The 22,238-nt window shown below is 39.6% G+C and overlaps 1 protein-coding gene and 1 long non-coding RNA gene across 2 annotated transcripts; both read left to right on the top strand.

The window, feature by feature from the left end:
• The first annotated feature begins 148 nt into the window (after positions 1-148).
• LOC109476410 lies at positions 149-2,063 on the top strand. Its single transcript, XR_002140607.1, has 3 exons — positions 149-221; positions 907-990; positions 1,964-2,063. It is a non-coding gene; the product is annotated as an uncharacterized LOC109476410 (long non-coding RNA).
• Positions 2,064-5,608: 3,545 nt separating this feature from the next.
• LOC109476382 (regulator of G-protein signaling protein-like) lies at positions 5,609-21,524 on the top strand. The gene is made up of 24 exons (XM_019777317.1): positions 5,609-5,734; positions 6,122-6,207; positions 6,597-6,674; positions 7,177-7,324; positions 7,774-8,031; positions 8,466-8,610; positions 9,363-9,604; positions 9,999-10,258; positions 10,790-11,021; positions 11,320-11,690; positions 12,127-12,333; positions 12,789-12,851; positions 13,250-13,484; positions 14,171-14,269; positions 15,057-15,243; positions 15,747-15,943; positions 16,521-16,638; positions 17,200-17,326; positions 18,381-18,504; positions 18,949-19,117; positions 19,614-19,752; positions 20,201-20,325; positions 20,731-20,864; positions 21,334-21,524. The coding sequence occupies exons 1-24, from the start codon at positions 5,704-5,706 to the stop codon at positions 21,498-21,500; spliced, it is 3,942 nt and encodes a 1,313-aa protein (XP_019632876.1). The 5' UTR covers positions 5,609-5,703; the 3' UTR covers positions 21,501-21,524.
• Positions 21,525-22,238: the final 714 nt, after the last annotated feature.

The following is a 22,238-nucleotide window of genomic DNA, read 5'->3' as shown; positions in this document are numbered from 1 at the left end:
CTGGTTTGTCACTCCTTGATATGTGCATTGATATATATATATGTGTGTTTTAATGGCCCAGGAGGATTTTTTAAATTCTGGTTATATAACAAGTGTAAGATCTCTCAGATTCTTCTTCTTTTTTATCCTCCCACAGAGACATGGAGACAAAATAGCTTTCATAGCTATTCCTGTCTTGGGCTCGTTGTACCTTGCCTTTTGCTTGTTTGCAGCAAATAAAGGTTTGCATTATCAAAGTAGTACATGTATCAGCATAAAATACGAAGGATTGACACTTTTATTCATGTCATATTTATCCATTGAACCATAAGTGAAATTTCTAATGCTCAGCTCACAGTACTTCTATTGAACTACAACAGCACAATGTTCAACATACACCCTGCAAAGCTATGCTGAATTTTCAGTGCCAGATGATTACAGACAACAATCCATAAAAACAATTCTATAATTGACTAGTACATACACTAGGACTTGAGTACATGTATTATCATAATTGTAGCCTGGATGCCAGACCAAAAGTGTCAGAGGCAACATGTGCCACACCCCAGTGTTGGTAGTCCCTACCCCGAGTTAGATGCAAAGAATTCTGATACTTAGATGCACCAGTGCAACCACAGAAATAAATTGGGTACAAAGTTCCACATTAGGGTGCATATGCACCCAGTATTTCGAGCCCTGGTGCAATGTAGCCTCCTGCCGCTGTGCCATGTGCTGGTGTACGCAGAGGGGCGGTTATACGACAGATACAGATGATCTCCCCCCACCCCACCCCCGCCTTCAGAATAAGCGTCTTGTGCTATAAGTCTTGCAAGTAGGCTAGTACTATTGTTGCTTGGATATCAAGTAGTTTGAGCATGCTGTACAAATGTATGCTGTCTGACTGTTTTTCTTCGGAAATCATTGCAGTATCCGGACAAGTTCTTTCATACTTTGGAATTGTCCTGAATTATGCAAGTGTCTTCATCCTGACAGGTTATAATGCTACTACAGGTGGGTAAACAATGGATGTTTTGTGCAGAATTCAAAATACCATCTATTAATTATACAGGTTAATGTTTGAATGATTGGAGATGTGCAAATTTATCATGGGCATTTGAGTCTACACAATGTCTGATTTTTGATAGCTCTACAGATTTTCACCACCAGTAGAACGCCTTGTTATATTGAACATTATTGTAAACTCATTAGCAAGTGGCACAAATAATAGCATAGCAGTCATATTATCATCGTACATGTACATGTATGGTGCATGCATAAGTTGCCTAAGGCTAGTAGTACATATAGTCCAAACTTACTTCAAACAGTTTATAATAGCAGACTGTTGTTCACATGAAAACATAAAACAATGTTGATATTTCTTTGTGTAATTGTAAATTTTACAATTACACACAGAAACATCAACATTATTTTATGATGAACCATTGATTTTGACCTTATGTGCATCAGTTCAAATGTGTTAAGACATATTGAACCTTAAGGCCACACCAATTTAATTTCTTGGTTAACGGATTTTTCTAGAGCGGACCGGAGAAAAAAAATAAAAACAGGCCTAGGCATCCTATTATGGCCCAAAATGGTACGATAGGAGCCATGAAGTCAACACACCAGGCTGGTTCAAAGTTTTAACAATGAATTTTGAACTTTTAATGATACCATTGCATTGAAAGATGGAATAACTGTAACAACTAGGATGAAATGGACTGTTTTCAACTGTTCAGGGCAAAATATGAGCATTTTGCAGTTGATTCTGAATTTTTATTTTTATTTGCAAATCAGAAAAACATGAAGCGGCGAATCCGTTAACCAAGAAATTAAATTGGTGTGGCCTAAGTACTCTAATATCATTTACTGACTACTGAATTTTGCCTTTTTATACAATATTGTGTTGTCTTGGCAGCTTCGCATATATTCATTTTAAACATCATTATTTTTTTTCTCTGACAATATTGATTTTGTTCTGTAGACAATACACAGCAATGCAGGCAGGGCCCTACTGCTAGTGTTCCTTTTGTTTGTACTACATGTATCCTGGCTAGCAATTGCTTACTGCAGTATGTCCTGAGGGCAGGAGAGAAAGGTGACAACTCTTTGACTTTATGCTTATTAATAATCTAAACAGTTCACACTATCTACAGACATTATTATATACATCATATATTACTTTGTGCATTACTTAGTGTATTCCATATCACACAAGGTACCAGCCCAACCTGTGGGAGGGCTGGGACTGAGGGTGATGTGGAATAAGGTCCGTGGCAGAACACAGTTTTCGCCCTATGGGGATTCCTATAGTTAAGCACCCCAAGGTGACTCACTTCGACGCGGTAAAAATTATAGTAGGGTGCACTAGAGAAACACGCCGCCTACTAATATGCTGAAGTCGCTATAATCTACAACTGAAAACAAAAAAAGTTATCTTTTTTTAACACCATGACAACCACTTTGATTTGGCCCTCTACAGAGGTCAACGGAACTGCAGCCAGCTCACCCCGGAACGCGGTTGTAAAAATGCCTCACATTTATACACGAACAGTAAATCTTCACAGTCTAAATCACACGGTGTACAAGCCGATACCTTTCTATACCTCAAAGTGCAGTTTACTCTTGGCTACCTCTCACATAAGTCGCTTTAGCCAGGATTCATGTGTTTTGTCTGCACTATTTTCTATACCCGCGTCATTGACCCCGGAGGTCGCCCATTAATACTGTGTTCTGCAGCCTAATACACCATGACGTTGTTGTATTTTTATTCATGTCATACCCACCTGAGAAAACACACATTTTAATGAAGTGGTGCCAGGTGCTGCTGATGATTGAGTACAATTTTAAACATAATTATACATGCAATTGATGAGCTGTACATAAAGCTATGTACATGTACTATGCAAAGTATACATGTATTTCTAGACCAAGTTATAAGGACCAAAAGAAATAGCCAAAGATATTATTCAAAAACTCTGTTGTAATATCATTGATATTGAACATCATTAACTCCCCACTCTACATTTCTGGATCCTGAAGGACAAAACAACTGCCTGCAGACTGTTGATGTCCAGAAGAGTTGAGACAACCCACAAACTCTGTCGCCATATGGGACTGAAGCCACCAATTAGCAAATCAAATAGACACAAACAAGTGCTTTTATAAAAAGCTGTCGTTTGCCGCCGTATTGTTTTTGCACAACAAAATCGTATGCAAAAAAATGTTGTTTTTTTTCCTTTGAATAAAGTGATGATAAGTGATTGAAATCTAGCTATGCTATACTATATACACATGGATTGTCACTATTGGCATGTAGATAGTTTAGGAAAAGATAACCAGAATTGATGCTCATTGGGAGCTAGTAACTATCAAATCTGAAATAGAAAGATTTTTTTTATCTGATGTAAGGAGCAATTGATTTCAATTGTGCATGTTTTTTTTTTATATTGACAGCTTGTCAATGGCCATGCTGCATGTAATATATTACCCATACAGCAAGAATGTTAATCCCCAAGAATGCAATATCAGGCAACACTACTTGCCCATATAAGAACAATAAGTAATAACAACTAGTTTTTGAATGTTAAAAAGCAAAACAACAGATGTTAAAAAGAAAATTTAAAAAAACTCATACGGAGTTGAACAATTAGTTTTTGAGTGTTAAAAGCAAAACAGCGACTGTTAAAAAGAAAATTTAACTAGAGAGGCCGACATTTGCTTGGGAGCAAATACAGCATATTTCAGTCCATCTCCCTCCCACGGGGGGACTATTCCAAAATAGTGGACTATTCCAAACTTACCCCAGTGTTAAACTGGCAGGTAACCCGCAATGGAACACGTGTTCAATGGCCAATGGCAGATGGAACGGGACATTCTTTAAATAGAACATGGAACGGGTATGGCACTTTTGGCCCTTTTTTTGGTGAAAATAGCCATTTAAGTCCCCCAAATGAGTCATTTGGAAGTGGTGTATGCCAAATATGTGACTGCTATTCTGTAGACACATGTTCAAGGTACCCTTATACCAAATTTCAGATCATTTGGTTGTAAAACCAGGGCTCAGGATCCAAAAATTCATATTTTGGCAAAAAATGCCCCAAAAAACCTTCATAAAAATTTTTCAAAGGCATGTATCAAAAAAATGGAAAAAACGCCTGGGGGTATTGGCCCACTCTACCTCCATGCCAAATTTCAAGTCATTTGGCTGAATGATGGCGGAGTTGAATCCCTTTGACTGTTTGGCAGGAGGAGGAGAAGAAGAAACATGAGAGAACACAATATATTTCATCCATACCATGGTATGGACTGAAATATAAAAAAGTTCCTCTCCGGGGATCAAATTTTTCCAGAGATAGTGGTAATGTTTTGACAGAATATATGTGTGTGTATTGTATTGATTTTTATCCAAATCTAAGATGTAAAAGATTATGAAAAGCTTACAAAGATTTTTACAGTATCAAAGTTGTTTATCATCATCAACAAGTGAAGTATGATTTGATATTCCATTTTTTCATCAGATAAGCAAATTATGCAATTAATCAATTTAATGAAAGATTCTTATTCTGATCAAAGATTGCAAATATTTATTACTGTATAAGTGGTCAGATATTAGAGGCATGAAACAATGGTTGGAAGCTTACTGAGCATATAGAACATGGTTGGGTAAAGAGGATGAAAACAAATTCTTCATCAATAAAAAAAGTCCATAAACTTACAGCGCTAACCTTAAAATGATAGGCTCTTTTAGCTTCATATACTGTATAATTATATTCAATTGTTATGTTACCATGCTGCAATTGTTTTAGCTATATATTTGTAACGTTATACATGTACTTGTATCAAATGTTACCCTCACTTGTGTATGCAGTTTGATTGTCTTATTGAGACATGAAACCCATAGTTGCTAATCATACACAAGCTTTGTACATGTGCCTGTAGTTTTAAGAATGTTTAATAAAAAGCTCATGGTGATGTTGATAGCCTGCCTTTTTCTTGGTGCATATGGAATAATGTTACACTATTTCTCAGGAAGTTATTTAACACCAAATAATGTAAATCATTTACACAATCGAACTGTTGCTAAACTCATGATCATTACGTTGCCACATATAAGTTAACTGAAAACAAATTATCATTTGCCTTAGTAAATGAATTGTCTGAAGTCTATTGACCACTGAAGGGTCAGTTGAAACAAACCTGTGGCTGATTGGGAGAAAAAAGAGACTTAAACAGTCCCAGTTGTCACCGAATCCTCGCTCTTTAGTGTTTTGGGTCTCTTGGGTGTAACTTTGTTGACAGAAGAACAAAACGTACTTCGAATGTGCTGCCCTTATTTGGCATTGATTATGATGTCACAATAATTTGGGCCAATCAGCATCGGGCTTTTATGATGTCTTTCCCTTGACAAAATGACACCTATAATTTGACTTACTTGTGATAAAACGATTGCGTACGATCCACACACGTACGCAAAGCATGAGCAAAATAATCCGCTAGAGGTCCTCTCTAACAGGTAGATTAAAGACCGCAGTGAGGAAACGTCCGATTGGTCCAAAGTTTGTGAAGCTTGCCGGCCGTTGCCAGGCAACGCGTGTGACGACACGAAAATGACGTAACAAAATGGCGACGGGCTAATGTTGCAAGCCAGTTGCCGTGCGCACGGCTTGGGCTGTTTTTCTCAAGTTTCCGGCTTTTAGAAGTGGAACTAATTCGCCCCTGAGCATGGAGTGGGACCTGGAAGGCTACGCTATAGGTATGCTAGTTGAGTTTTTCTTAATTTTGGTTATGACGCACAGATTTTAAAGCCTATTTTTGAGACAAAAATGTGCTCAAATTTCCTCGTCTTTCGCAGCTCAGGGTGGAGGGCGACAACTTGCCTTCCTCAAAATATCGCAATATCTGTACTGCCTGTTGCAATTTGTCATTCGGTCAAGCTATAACTGAAAGTCCTTAGTCTCTAGGTCACGCAAATGCTGAATTTTCTAAGTCTCCGCCAGCTCAAGTTGTCAAATTACTATGGGATCATCACCGTATGTCATCGGTAAACATTTCTACTAACTTCAGCCGCTAGGGGTCCTCAGTGACACGTGCAGTGTTGAAGTTACACATGCTAAGACACAGACTTTCTCCGTTTTATCAGGATCTCGGCCTTCCCTGCCCGAGTTTGGAGAGTTGCTAGAAGACGTGACGTTTGTGGACTATTTCAACATCTTCCTAAGTCTACCAGTAAGTAATTTATTAATGTGTGTAGAAACATCAGATAGATCTTTAGACTAGACATTTTTACGTCATTATAACCACCTGTTATAACTGTGTATTCCCCAGATATTACTAGCCTCCAGGCAAGAGTTCAAAATTAAGTTTGAAATAAAATTTTATAACTTTCTCCCTGTTGAAGTGGCTACTTGGAGCCAAATTTGCATGGACCGAGAGAAAAACATTGTAATAGCTTCAACTCATTGATTATGAGTACGAATATAGATGGATACAGTGTGTATTTTAGTCCTGCCAATGGCTAGAGTTTTGACTCTTGAAATATGATTGTTACTTTTTCTTTGTACAATGGTGTATTTCCAGAATTTGACTGTATTATAACAGTTTTTCTGTTTCCTCAGATATTTGGACAGAGTTTGTTTTATCGACGGTCTGTTAAGAAGTTTGAGCTGCACCCATCCATTAACAAGGCCATCTATGTGAGTACACAATACTACAAGCCAAGTCTTTCATTTCCGCATTATTCTCTTTCTGGAAAAATCAAAAATTTGTTCAAGAACAACTTCCCTGAAACTAAAAGCAGTAAACACAAAAGTTGTTAAAAGTTTACACAGATTCACCCCATAAAACTGTAGATAGTGGGATGGCAAATGCCTCTAGTGTTGGAGCAATAATTGTTCAATATCTACTCCTTATTACTAACTTTCAGTTTCTTATATCAGTTTAGATATTATTAAGTACATTTGAAGAAGGGGCTGAAGCATTAGATATTTCCTTCTCATGATTTACATTATATGTTATGACAAGATTAGGCATGTTTCCTTTTTTTTGCATGCTACTTACACCAGCTTTTCTTGATGTCCTTTTATAAAACTGATTAATATATTGAATAATACCTTTGCTTGGAGAGTACAGCTGAGATTTAAATAGTTGCTACAATCTACCTGATATCACTGAGTGACCCCCCCTCCCCCCTGTCAGGTCCTGGACCGTCAGAAGCTGCACAGTTGGGTGATCCGTGAGCGTTTCTCCCTCTTCCTGACCTCTGACCTGTACGTGGAGTACCTCCTGAACAAGAGACTAAAACAGACCACAGTACACCTCAGTCCTAGTGACAGGGACGGCAGCAGTAAGTCAGTCTGTGTTTGTTTGTTTGTTTGTTTTTGTTTGTTCCTTAAACCTTGCACCTATTTGTGGAGTACCCCCTGAACAAGATACCAACTTGGTAATTTACTAACTTAAAGTTGATTTCTATGTTTATTTCAATAAATGTTACTGATTTTCTATTAATATCTATTATATTATGCGATGTGTTAGTGTTTTATGATATTGTTGGTATGGTGGCCTTGAAAAAGTGTTACCATCCGCTGTGTGGTAGATTGTTATAGATTATATAATGAAATAATAAATAGATAAAGATGTGTAAAGTTGATGAAGTTCTGTTATTTGAGACATTTTTTGACATTTTTCTTTCAATTTGCTTTTGGTGTCATGAAATGGTTTTTAGAAAGATTTCTAAATTGAAAATCTTGAACAATTTCTTTATTCAATGCTCTACATTTCTTTTGTCCCTACCAGAAGATAAGCATGTGCGTAGCCTGGGTGACATGTTACGTCGGGCGCTGAAGAAGGTTCGCGGCATGAGGCGTTTCCGTAAGTCGCTTGCCGGCACCCCTGGACAGAGCTACCTGGCCTTCTGGTTGGATGCTGAGGCGTACCGACGCCAGCCACGTGCCACGAAGAGAAGGACTCTTCTACGAGACATCATCAGGAAGTATTTCTGTAATGGTGCAGTCTTAGAGATGCCTCCTGCCATTCAACTTCAAGTCTTACAAGGTAATGTGTCTCTGTTTTGTGCTTATAGCATTATACACAGTATATACATGTATTAGGCTCAAAATTGTGAAACAGAACCATTACACTTTGTCTTGCTCCAAAAAAAGAATTTCGTATTGTTTCTAATGCTTGGATAAAAATGCTACAATAGGAGGGCCTTCTTGTTAGGAGAACCAAACTATATGGTACTGTACATCTTCTAAAGAATGCATTTGTTTGTAGGTAAATGTTCTAGAACATTAACTGTGATAAACCTTACAGTTTCTGCAGCACCCTTTAAGAAGAACAAGTTTTTCCTTAAAAGAATCGAAAAGACTTGCTTTCTTGATTACAAGTTGCTGGACCAGGTATAAAATTGTATTCAACGCATGCTGTCATTTTAGTTGCCTGTAAGTTGAATCCGGTCTTACAGGTTTTGTTTGTTTTCTGTCCAGCTGGTGTTGATGAGAAGTTGACGTTACAAGCAGAGTTCACTGCAGGCTGCCCCTCCCCCCACCTGTTGTCTGGTGTTCAACAGGTGGTTCTAGACACCATACAGTCCTACTGGCTACCTCGCTACATGGGCTGGTGCAGGGCCAGGTAAGGCTGGTTAGTGTTTGTTTGTGTACAACAGGTGGTTCTAGACACCATACAGTCCTACTGGTTACCTCGCTACATGGGCTGGTGCAGGGCCAGGTAAGGCTGGTTAGTGTTTGTTTGTTTGTTTGTTTGTTTGTTTGTGTACAACAGACTGTTCTAGACACCATACAGTCCTACTGGCTACCTCGGTACATGGGCTTGTGCAGGGCCAGGTAAGGCTGGTTAGTGTTTGTTTGTTTGTTTGTTTGTTTGTGTACAACAGGTGGTTCTAGACACCATCCAGTCCTACTGGTTACCTCGGTACATGGGCTGGTGCAGGGCCAGGTAATACTGGTTGTACCACCTGTTAAATAGTGATACATGCCATATGATGTACCTTATAAAAATGTTTGCAACAAGAATTCAGAGATCTCAGACCTCCTTGAATATTTAGATATTATGGGATGGTGACTGTGTCCTCTTCTGATTCACTATGGTGTCTACAAGTCTTTCTTTATCGTGCAAGGGAAGCAACCACCAGTTGTCAACTGGTGGTGGAGGTCATGTAATGAAAATCACCTGATCACTACCAGATATAGATGTGATTAATGACTTTCTCCCTCTGTGACAGACTGAACCCAACCATATCCATTACAACCTAACCTAAGAGCCATGTGGAAACACACACAAACACACACACAGACATACCCAAAACAATACTTCCATTTTCCAAAAAGGTAATAAGGTTATTTTGTGCTACTGCACACATGTAGGTACACTGAATCCATACTGAAGCCAGGACAGTTTTTCATACTGGATGAAGACTATGAGGATGATGATATCGTGTTAGCTCAGACTGCGAGCATCTCTAACATCACAGTGGCTGGACTGGTGCAGCTGGCCACGTCTCCGACCGCTGGCGGCGCGATGGAAATAGCGTCAACGACGTCACTGGGTCGCCGGGAATCGGACAGCGCAGTGGCAAAGGATGATGGGAAACTATCACAAGAAGAAGGTGATGTTTCAGCCATTTGTTTGTTCACTAAGTTCTCAAATTAGCCTTCTGGCTGCTTTTCATTGAGATTGTAAGGGTCAGAAAAAATATATATGTATGAATGAATTAAAGGCATCCAATGGTAATTTCTGGATGGCAAAACAGAAAATATTTTGGATGAAGAAATCTGTCTGATATTGACATTTACTGCCTCACAGATATCAGTATTCTGTGGGATAAATCAACTTACTACATGTACCTTAAAAGAATTACCATAAAATTGACTTTTAAAATCCAATTATGCCACCCCGAAATTACATTGGATGCATCTAACACTACAAAATTTGGTTGCACCGGCTAGCTAAGGGTATAAACATTATCAAGTACTATTAGACATTTTATCTCATTTCTGTAGTGTCTGCCCCAACGAGCATTTCTGAAGAAAAAGAGGCTATAGTAGACTCTCCTGCCATGACACCACCTGTAGTCAGAATAGTGGAGCCAGACGGCACTGTTACCCAGACTAGCTCAGAGCCTCAGGAGGCTGGCAGCCAGGCTAAGTTACAGCCTCAGAGGACTGGTAGCCAGGCTAAAGTAGAGGCAGTGAAGACTAAGAAACAAGCTCAGGCGGATGAAGAGAAAGCTCAACAGGAAGCTATGGAAAGGAAAAGACAGGTAGATGGTGGGCTGTATTGGGGTTTAATTAGTGTCTAGTGCTTTAGTAGTTTCAGTTGGTATCGTTACCATTTCAGGATCAGAACATAAACAAAAAAGGGCTTGAATCCCAGTCTAAGACATCCCAGTCTATATGTAGGTGGGGTTGTGTGGTTTAATGGCAGGGTGTTTGGCCCAGAACCTAGAGGTACATTTTTGTACTTGGTTCGAATCCTGTCATTATACCAATCTTGTATCCTTGGGAAAGGCACTTTGCACGACTTTCTTTACTTTACCCAGGTGTAAAATGGGTACCTGACTTTGGTTTGAGAGGTAAAAGGTAGTGGAAGGAGAGGGATAATTTGCGAAAAGTGCCTTTCCCAAGGGTACAAGATAGGTGACATAGCAGGATTCAAACCTGGGACCTCTCGGTTCCGAGCCGAACAGTCTGCCATTGCACCACCCATCCCCACATTGTCACACAAAGGATTTTTTGGCAGTATCTCAAGAGTGGAGCGTTTAAGTTTAATGGTATTTTTTTTTCTCTGCCAGGTGAAGCAGGCTCTCCACCAGTTGAAGACAAAGTACCCGATGCGGCTGACACCCAAGGCCCTGTCCATGCTGCAGAGACAAGAGCAACTTAAGAAAGCTGAGAGTCTTAAAGAACGTAGAAGTAAGGACAGAAGCAGTTCTACAATACAGCAGCTCAGCTGGAAGAAGGACCAAAAACGGCGAGGGAGAAGACAAGAGGTGTTTGCTGTGAAGCCAAGAACACCATTAATAGGTACATATACATATTACATGTATATAATATTATTCAGCATCTGTGTTTGATTTCAAAATTGTTGAAGGCTTGTCTTTAAAAACTCTGAAATGCCACATTGTTTATTTATTTATTTATTCATTTTTGGCTGGAAATGCAGCAAAGGCTGCCAACTAGCTTGGGGCTAGTCTTGGAAAAACAAGTTGTTAAGGAAACAAAGTTTCATTTTTATGCTTTAATTTATATGTGCATCATACATGTACAATAGTTTATCAAGACAGGAAAAAATGTATGATATATCTATTTCTTATTTCAACAGACAAGGATAGTTACCGCAAACCCAAGACCGGCAAAACCGCCACACCACGTCTGCCTATCAGAGACAAGCTATCATCTAAGACTCCTGCTACGACAAAGGACATCAAGAACAAGATTGAGTCCATCAGCCAAGGAGACACTTGTCCTTTCCATCTTCCACACATCTCCGGTGGCCCCACCCTCCCCCAGCCAACATCTTACAGCTTGTACTCTCTTTACAAGGAACAACAAGAAGTTTTCCTAAGAAGCAACAAGTTTCTTTTCCTAGCCCTCGAGTCAGACAGACTAGCGGGAGACCCATTTTACTCCTCTCTCGATAAGAAGGGTTTGGAGAAGGAGAAGAGTGTCTTTAAGTTCTGGCAGGCAGCACAGGTCAAGTCAAGTCAAGTCAATCTTTATTGCACAACAATTGTAACTGGTACAATGGATGGCAAACTCTTCAGTACTACATATCTAGCTAACATCCACTCTTACGTCTACAGTGACTACAAGTTTTATATATCGAAAATAACATACTATTTCAAAAAGGTAATATAGTACATGTATGTATATGGAGCATGGCTTACATGATCATGTACATGTCTTGAGTTCTACATATGACTGTACAAACTAGAGTGTACATCAGTTGGCAGATATAATATGATTTCTTTTATCTAAAGCTTTGGATATATACTGGCCTATGTACAGGGAAGTTTCGTCGGAACATGACATGAGTAGAGTAAAAGTATCTGAGATTGTTTTAGGTAATGTTATATGTGCCTTGTTGGTGATCGCATTCATAAGTGTTTCTCTTTCTTCAATGTAACAGGAGTTACTGAATCTTGAGATGACGTTTTCGTCGGGGGATAAGTCAGTTTGGTATGAGAAGAGTAGGAGGCTGGTGGAGACACACATGAGACCAGGGTTGTCAGAGTACACTGCTGTAGGACCGGGGTTAGGGGAGGTACTGAGAACCACTCCTCCTTCTGCACTGTGGTGTGTGTATCTACAACAGGCACAGATCAACATCACTACGGTGAGGATGTCACTTTAACTTTGTACTTTAATTTTAAATTTGCCCAGTGGAAGGGCCAACAAACAAACCTTAATTCAGTTGTTTTGTGGGGAGGTTTTCACGGTTGAAAGAACTCTATAGTACAGTAGTCATCAGTATAGCTTGTCGCCAGTCCACTCCAACCAGTTCTGCGCAGCTTCATTGGCCTCCTGGAGATCTGAGTCTGTGCAGGTAGGACCAAGGCTGCAACCGTGCAGCATGGTGCTGAATAGTCTGGGGAGTACAGTAATCAACTGGAAATGCATATTGACTGTGTTACAACTTTGACACAATATATGTCACATTTTTTCATCTTTCCATTCTTAAAGCATGTACCTTTGACTTGAATGTCATATCTATAGTTTTTGGAAAGCAAAAAGTTCATATCCACAAGGCACCCAGGATAAAAAAACTCACATATCTTTCCTCTCTGACAGTGTCTTGCCAAGAGTTGGGAGGAGTTTTGTGATGAGGACATAGACAACTTTCAACAGGCAGTGGTAAGGTTAGCTTATTCTGTAGTTGTATGAGATGTTTTCCCTGTCCTTGGTGCTGAAACTTGTGTACGATAGTTGTATCAGGCAAAAACTCAAACACTGAAACTAGTTTTGTCAACAAGACGAAGAAAACTTTCAACTGGCAATGGTTAGGTTATATTACATTGGTCACGTACTTAGCTTATTCTGTAGTTGTATGAGATGTGTACTTCACTGTCCTTGGTGCTGAAACTTGCATTATTGTTTGAAGTAAAATCTCTAACACTGAAATTATGGTTTGTGCAGAATGATTGTACTGAACTAATAAAAAATTCATTAAGGTTACTAATTTAGAACCACTCTTCATAACAGACAGTAATGATATGCAGTAACACACCACACCCTTGCATACATTACCGCAGTCTGTTCGCCAAAGACGAGTCGGCGTGGGAACAAGCGACTATCTCCCGCTACTCCGTACATCGTCCTTTGGAATGTCAGGACTTCCCGCCAGAAAAAGCAGCACCCAGATTTTTGCCAAGAAACAGTCGACACCTCCTCTACCCGGGGAAGGCACCCTTAAAGTGGAGAAGGAACCTCCTGGTCTTAAACAACGGAAGGAAAAAGCTGTGAATCTGGCTGACCAGGTATCAAGAAGTGAGTATGATATGTAATATATAGAGTGTTTTAAATACATTTTATCTCCCACTGCCCCTGTAATGATCAGGGAAGAAAAGGGCAATTTAAAGAAGGCTTAAACCAAAACTTACCACAACTTCCAAACTTCCTGTTAACCTCTCAAAACCCACTCATTGCAGAAATAGTGGGACACTTTGTCTTCCACAGCTTTCAAAAAACAAATCAAACCTAAAGAGTTTAGATTGTATTCTGAATAGATTAGTCACTTGCTCTGAATAGAATAGTCGTTGCTTGTTTCACTTGTATGTATGTCGTATGCATTGTATGTTACAATTAGCCCTCGGGCATGAATTTGCAAGAAAAATTGTAATTTTGTCTGAAAGAAGAATGTAATCTTTGGCCTGTGCTTGTAATGTAGGTCTGCACTAGACTAATGTATTTGTATATCACTGAAAATTTTGAAGGCCAATACAGAAATCGCTGTTTTTGTGTACATCATATAACAAGTTACATGCAAATTATTTTGAAGCCAAATTTAAATTGGTAGCCGAATCAATGCCCATGCAGATGTCATCCATAAAATTAAATCAGTGTGGCCTTAGTAATAAAAAAATGTCAAATGCTAGAAAACACTGTATCACTTATCCTTGTCCTGTATCATAAACCAGGTGATGAAATGTCTTGGTCCTTATCCATTTCTTCAGCAATAGACACACAGGAGATGGAAGACTTAAGTGACTACTTTGAGGAGTCTGATGATGATCTGTCACTCAAAGGAGAGAAGACACTACCTGCTCGAAGATGTGAGAAAGTTTCTCCATTGTATGATACTTAAAGCTTTGTGGCATCATGTGGCATTGATAATGTGTTCAAACACTGATGAGGACGGATTTGGTGTTGCCTATGTACCAAGATCTGTGCATTTGCCACCAAGAATCATACAATTTTTAAAAGGCGTTGTCTGAAAAGTATGACAGAAAAGTTGGCAAGAAAGAACATTTGGTGCAAACACAAATCTTTTGTTTCATTTGAGTTTTTTAAGCACATAAAAATGCTATCTCCACACCCTCACAGAGGTTTAGAAGTAAAATATACTACAGATAGATGCCAGCAAACCTGTCTATGTACAAAATTTGATTTCAATATCTGCAACTTGTAGTACTGGTGTTTCTATTATAGGACTGGTATGACTTGAATGTCATACCTATAGTTTTTGGAAAGCAAACAGTTCATAATCACCCACCCTGTATAAAACTCACTCACATATTTTTCCTTAATTTAATTTTTGTACAGTGTCATGTATCTGTACTTGTACTTGACGTTATGTACTTTTGAATTGACCTTATGCACTTTTGAGTTGACTTTTATGTACCAATTATGTTGTTTACCACTTTAACATTGTATTAAGTTCTTTATTTGATGTCTGCAGTATGACCTTTGATTTGACTTGCATTTATGTTTATGTGATTTTTGAACTTCTTACTTATGTTTTTGTGACTTCTGGTGTCTCATAATCCCATATGGGCTGGGGGACAATAAGTCACAAGACACAATTTATTATAATAAAATACATTCATTCATTCATTGTAGTACCGGCGTTTCCAAAGAAAGTGGACTACAAGCAGCTGGCTGCCCAGAGTGCACGGGAGTACCCTAACAAGTGGTACCGCCCTGTACAGAAGTGTGAGGTTCAGGGACCGGCTAACTCCAAGATGCCGTTTTTCTTCCGCTCTGTCAAGAAACATGGAGTCATCTTGCCTCCACCAAGCAAACCCAAGTGAGTGCTGAAAAAAACTACTGTACATTATTTAAGCAACTTGGTTGCAGCTGCCTACAATCTTTGGTTGCCTGATTTTAGAAGTCACTGAGAAGATGGAACTTCATTTACTTGTCATTGAGATAAAATTTGTTCAGAAATTTGCTGAGTGAAAACAGTGTGATTTGCAACAGAATCTGATACTTTACAGAATGCGCTCATTTTTGTTGACAGAATTTTTTAACAATCACAATGTAGTCTCTCATTTTGCATTGCTCTGAATCTATCAGCATCAATTTTGGACTTTTTTGGCAGCCTTCTCTATGATTCTATGTTTTCCTAGTATAGGCTGCGATTTTTTTTCATGCAGAAGGAGGAAAATGAAAGAAATTTTGACCACTACTAGGGAAATGAAGAATCACCAAAAAGGCCACAAAAAAAAAAAAACAAGATGTTACCTCTCTACCTTGAGAGTATTTGAAAATTTGTATGTGAGTTGAACATCATGCCTCGTTTTGTTGTAGGAACTATGCAGAGGTCCTACGGAACAGCGTACATCTGGAGTACTTCAAGCGTTTCCTGATGTCGGAGGGGTCGGAGGCACCGCTGCTGTTCTGGATCGCGGTGGAAAACATGAGAGTCCACAGCAAGGACAACAGGGAGAAACAGGCCAAGGCAATACAGATCGTCAGGAGGTACTTCAGCAAAACTGCTGGGAAAGGTGAGTCAAACATATTGTTTTTGCTCAGTTTCTTCTTCCTCTTCTTCTTCTCCAAACAGTGACCTCTGACCTGAACCAATGTTGTGTCTGTTGCCATGGTAACTAGTGTTGGGTTACATCATGTTGTAATTTGATAGCAGGAGGGATTTAGACTCCTGTCTGACCATATATATGAATGCATAATGTTTACCTATGCAAAGGTAAACATTATGCATTTGCTTGGCAAATGTTACCTTTCTAGTTACCTTAAAGTTTATAGTTTACCTTCACAGAAGGAAAACATACTGGTTTTGCTCTGTTTCTTATTCTTGTTCTTCTTTGTTTTTCTTTCTCTTCTTCTTCAAACAAAAAAGGTCAATGACTTAACAAACAAACAAATAAACAAGGTAGTAGTTTGTTCAGCTAGACCCTCCCGTTGTGCAGTTAAACATTATGCATTTGCTTTGCAAACGTCACCTTTCTAGTTGTTTTTGAAGTCTGCTACTAGTAATGTTGTGTGTTCAACTACCATAATATTTCTAAGTAAGTGCTAAGCAGAGAAAGCAGTATGTTGAATAACGCCTACCTGTTCCCACAGGTGTTGCCCTACAGTGTGATGCGCAGGTGATCAGGGACATTGCTAAGATGGGCAGCATCACTCCTGCCATGTTACTGTCTGCTCAGGCTGCTGTGGCAAAGTCACTCGGCGACCGCTGGTAAACGATTATTATGATTTCTCAATACAATGATTCCATAGCTTCACTCAATAGAACGATTCCATAGCTTTGCTCAATAGAATGATTCCATTGTTCCGTCTACATCAAAAAGTGAAAATGAACAATAAAGAAATATTTAGATCTTCTGCAATATCCTTTTGTAAACCCCTTCTTTATCATGCAAGGGAAACAAGCTGTCAAGGAGGTCATGTAATGAAAAACACGTGTTAAAACAGCGAGCACTACCAGATGACATATCCATTACAATCTAACATAAGGACCATGTGAAAACTAAGGACCATGTGGACACATACGGACACATACACACACAGACACAGACACATATGCACACATACACACAGACACACACGGACACATACACACACAGACACACACGGACACATACACATACACAGACACACGCACACATACACACACATACATACACACACACAGAAATACTGAAAACAATACCTCAAACAATACCAATTTTCATGGTTGGTAATAATAAAAACATCTACAAACCTGTCATTTTCCGTCTCTCTATCGGTTCGCACTCAGGTATGAGAAGTACAGAGACTGTTTCCCAGATGACAGCACCACAGACCTACAGGACGAGGAGCAGGAGGAAGCTGACTCACCTGAGGAGAAATCCAAACCCAAAGTCATCAGCCTGAAAGCAAAAACAGTCAGTTTCCTGTCTTTTCTCCCTTTTAAAAAATCAAACATTTAGGTGAAAAATGTCCAACTATAGAAGCATTACAAGGCTGTAGTAAGGTCTGGGGGATTGGAAAAAAGTGAAGCAATAGTAACGATTGTTTGGAACTAGTATGGAAAACTAACAGCATTCCAGTACTAGGGACAGGGATAGCATTTCAGTACTAGGGACAGGGATAGCATTTCAGTACTAGGGACAGGGATAGCATTTCAGTACTAGGGACAGGGATAGTATTTCAGTACTAGGGACAGGGATAGCATTTCAGCACTAGGGACAGGGATAGCATTTCAGCACTAGGGATAGGGATAGCATTTCAGTACAAGGGATAGGGGTAGCATTTCAGTACTAGGGACAGGGATAGCATTTCAGTACTAGGGACAGGGATGGCATTTCAGCACTAGGGACAGGTATAGCATTTCAGCACTAGGGACAGGGATAGCATTTCAGTACTAGGGACAGGGATAGCATTTCAGTACTAGGGACAGGGATAGCATTTCAGTACTTAGGGCAGGGATAGCATTTCAGTACTAGGGACAGGGATGGCATTTCAGTACTAGGGACATGGATAGCATTTCAGCATTAGGAATAGGGATAGCATTTCAGCACTAGGGAAAACATTTCAGTACTAGGGACAGGGATAGCATTTCAGTACTTAGGGCAGGGATAGCATTTCAGTACTAGAGACAGGGATAGCATTTCAGTACTTAGGGCAGGGATAGCATTTCAGTACTAGGGACAGGGATAGCATTTCAGTACTAGGGACAGGGACAGCATTTCAGAACTAGGGACAGGGACAGCATTTCAGTGCGTGGGACTGGAAAGTATTTCAGTAATAGGGACAGGAATAGCATTTCAGTACTGGGGACATGGATAGCATTTCAGCACTAGGGACAGGTACTAGGGGCAGGGATAGCATTCAGTACTAGGGACAGGGATAGCATTTCAGCACTAGGGACAGGGATAGCATTTCAGTACTAAACAGAAATTTGACTATACTATTGTGTTAACTCTTTCCCTTGTCCAGAGAGCCATCTGTTTCGCTATTGTTCGCTCCATCATTGCCCTGAGACAAGCCTTACACAGAAGACTACAGAGTCAGGAGTTTGAAGACTATCTCAGAGCTGAGAGCTTCAGGCCCAATTCTGCAAGTAAGAAGATTTTCATTCAATAAAATCAAATGTAACCTAAAACCAACAGATATTTTTTAAATTCTTTTTATGAAGGCAGCTTTGGAAAAAGCCAAAATGTGTATTTTGTCTGGATAGTATCCCTGTTGAAACTCATCAGCCAATGGAGCCTTTTGTTCAAGAGAGATTTTCAACTCATCAAAAAAATAGCATTTACACAAGATTTTATATTTCATGGAGGTCTTATGTCTCTGAATTCTTGCTAAAAATGGTGAATTTGAAGAGATCTAATAAATGCAATATCAGTCATCCACACTTCAGATATATCCAGGTGCTCAAGACATTCTTCAGAAAGCATTCATAATAAGAGTTGACATCACATATAGCTTACAGCTTGATGCTTCATGTATGTGACTGTATGTCTGTATTGTACCTCAGCTGTAGTTTTTTTGTTTCCCTCCGTAGACATCCAAACTCCCAACCAGCCAAAGATTAAGGATTTTGAGGCCCACGACTTTCTGGACTCTGAAGAGAAGGAGAAGAAACCTCGTCTGACAAGACGGTTCATCGGAGGTCGAGTCATCTTTGTGGAGAAACTGCCCAAGGATGTGGCTTTCTTTAAGGAAGTTGAATGGTAGGTACAAGTTTCTTGACACACACACACACACACACAGACACACACACATATATACAAGTCTCCTAACATTTAACCCTTGTCCTGCTGGCATATTTTATGTAATTTCTCATTTTTATGAGGTCATAAAGCCTTGACTTCTTCTGTCACTATGCTTCTGTGGCACAGTTACTTCTGCATGTGTAAACAAGTCTGAATTTTGAACATTTAACTTTACAACAGGGTAGAAAGGAAACGAAAGTGATCTCAATCCAGTTTTAGCTCACTGAAGAGCCAATCTTCCACTGGTTGTGGCAGAGAAGACAGACACTATGTACAGTATTTACAGGTTCATTGTACCGGGGAAATTCCCCTAGCTCTTTTTGACAAGCAGAATGAACAGTGGACCACAGCTTTATGTCTGACTCTTCAGAGAAATTATCCAATTGCTTAATTTATTTGTATTACGTAAAGATTGTACATTTTTTGGAAATTGTGATTTCATGTTTTTCTACAGTTACAAAGCCCTTGCAGATGAGGTGGCTAAGAACGCCCAGTGTGGGGAATACTCCATGGATGAGGATGAACTACTGAAGAGAAAGGCTTCTGCTATCATCAAGTGTTTTCTAGAATCCTCAATCCCCCCAAAGGTCCAGGTAAGCCTGTGGATTTGTGACAAATTCTCAGTATTGTTTAAAGTTAAATCTTTTGATCCAACACAAGAGATTGTTCTCTCCTAGAGCTTTCGACCAGTCACTCTGGTCTTCCTCAGTAGACTGACCCAGTGAAGCTTGTCATGTGGCTTCTCTGAAAAGTGACGTCAACACTGGGTCAAAGTTATCTGGTTAAATATTGGCCCCCCTCACCGTTGAGCGAAGGGTGATGGGCCCTAATTTTAATGGCTTCTTTCACCTCTCAGGAAGTAGTCTTATAGTCTCAGTAATGTTTTTGACTTTTTGACTGTGTTTTTTTCTGTACGTGTATTTATTAATTTCTGAGTAAATGTGTGTGAGTTTGTCTATGTGAGTGTATGTGTGTGTATTTTAAGAGGTACATGTACTAGTTTTTCATTGTTTTACAATGACTGTTTGTCTCCCACCCCAGATAAACATCCCACCAGAAATGGCGTCTCACATTATCGGGGATGCAAACCGTGGGTTCTACGACCGCGGGCTGTTCTACGATGCCATCATGACAATCTTCCCCACCCTGGTGCACTTCTGGAAAAAGTGGGTACCGCTTATGTTACTTAAATATAGCATAAAGTTCTTCCCACACCAGGTGGTGTGTAGGGTGGCACTCATCTCTGGGTCAGTAGCCCTTGGGCCATACAGTAGTGCAATCACTACAGCAGGGGGCTAGTCTACTGGTAGTGGTGTTTGTTAAACTCCCATACTCTTAACTAAGCAGAAAAAGTATCTTTACCTAGAGTGGTCCATAGATGTAAAATGCATGAAGCACACTTGACTTATAATGTTTTAAACACATAGTAATAACATGATACAGTAAATGTGATACATGTGTCCATTGTTTTACAGCTTTTAAGAAGAGAAGAAGCAAAAAAAATTAGGGAACTGGTCAAAAATCAGTGAGAGGGGCCTTTTTTAATTATTATTTTATTGTTTTATTTGCAGGTATTGTCGAGAGAAGAATGACCTTTCACCCCATGAGGATTGGAGGCTGACACTGAAGAAAAAGACTCTCCAGTTCCCAGACTACCTCAACATGAACACAGAGGAACCGTTTGTTAGGATACCTGGGATTTCATGTATGTTTAATGATATTCAGTCTTTTATTTTATGTACATTATTTTGTTAAAAATTGAGCAAAGAAGTCCTATCCCCAAAACAAAAAACTTATTACGGTATAAGTTAAAACATAAAATTTTTTTCCGTCGCGTGCTGAAAAGTTCCTGTAATTGACTGAAAAAACGGCCCTGACTAGAGCCCTGGTATTTAAACTGTATAAAATCACAATTTTTTTTGCAGTAGTTTTACATTCGCAGTTTGTGTGATGTCACTTCTGTACTGCAAAGTTATCATTACAAACAAAACAAAACATTCAGCGACTTTCTCTTTGCTGCACCTGCTGCCACCATGAACATGTCCATTTTTCTCAGACTGTGAAATTTTGCTATCGTGAACATGAAGTGAATTACATTATTTCCAAAATATGACTGCACTCTCTCTCTCTCTCTCTCTCTCTCTCTCTCTCTCTCCCTCTCTCTCCTTCCGCAGTGTCGGACCCCCCACGGCTCCTGTTCTCCATGGCGCAGGGCCCGCGGTTCATCGCTCCCCCTAAACTACCGGAGGGTAACGAGGAGATGCCTGATGACCTGGTGGTTTATCTGAGTACACGCGGGGATGTCGTCAGGGGCGTGTCACCCAGCATGCTGCGGGCATGACAGTACAGGAAAAGAACAACGGAAATTGTATACACGTACATGTAAAAATATGGAAAGTCATGCAAAGGCAGTGCCATGTTGTGGATGGTTGGAATAAATCACTTGATGCATTTTATTGCAGTTTAGTTGTTTTTATTCCTAAAAAATTTTCTCTGTTGTGCTAATTATAAATGATAGATTCAAACAAGAATTCGGAGATCTCAGACCTCCATGAATTTATTAATTTAAAAATACACATGTATTTAGATCTTGTGTGATGGTCCGCTCAGACTCCTCATTCACAAGAGTGTCTACAAGTCTAAATTCTTAATCGTGCAAATGAAACAAGACCTGAGCTGTCAAGGAGGTCATGTAACTAAAAAAAACACGTGAAAGCAGTTTGGTGACAGAATATTCACCATGCTGAAGGTTAGCAAGCTCTACCAATGTAACGTTAGATGTGATTAATGACTTTCTCCCTCTTGAAAAGACAACCCAACCATATGCATTATCCATTTGAATACAACCTGACCTAAGGGCCATGGGGAAACGCACTGACACACACAGAGATCAACCAAAATCAGCAAAAGCCTTGGTAGACAAAATGTGGAAACACACACACACTGACACAAACATAACATTTACACAGACATGCCAAAAACAATACCTCCATTTTTCATGGAGGTAACAAAAGGGTGAAAAGCAGTTTTTGAACCCTCCTCCCTTAGCTGTGTGTTCAGGAGAGTAGACAGTGAATCT

Source organism: Branchiostoma belcheri, unplaced genomic scaffold (genome assembly GCF_001625305.1).
Source record: "Branchiostoma belcheri isolate BF01 breed outbred unplaced genomic scaffold, Haploidv18h27 scaffold37, whole genome shotgun sequence".
Classification (NCBI taxonomy): domain Eukaryota; kingdom Metazoa; phylum Chordata; class Leptocardii; order Amphioxiformes; family Branchiostomatidae; genus Branchiostoma; species Branchiostoma belcheri.
The sequence above is the reverse complement of the archived record's forward strand: the minus strand, read 5'-3'. Positions and strand labels throughout refer to the sequence as shown.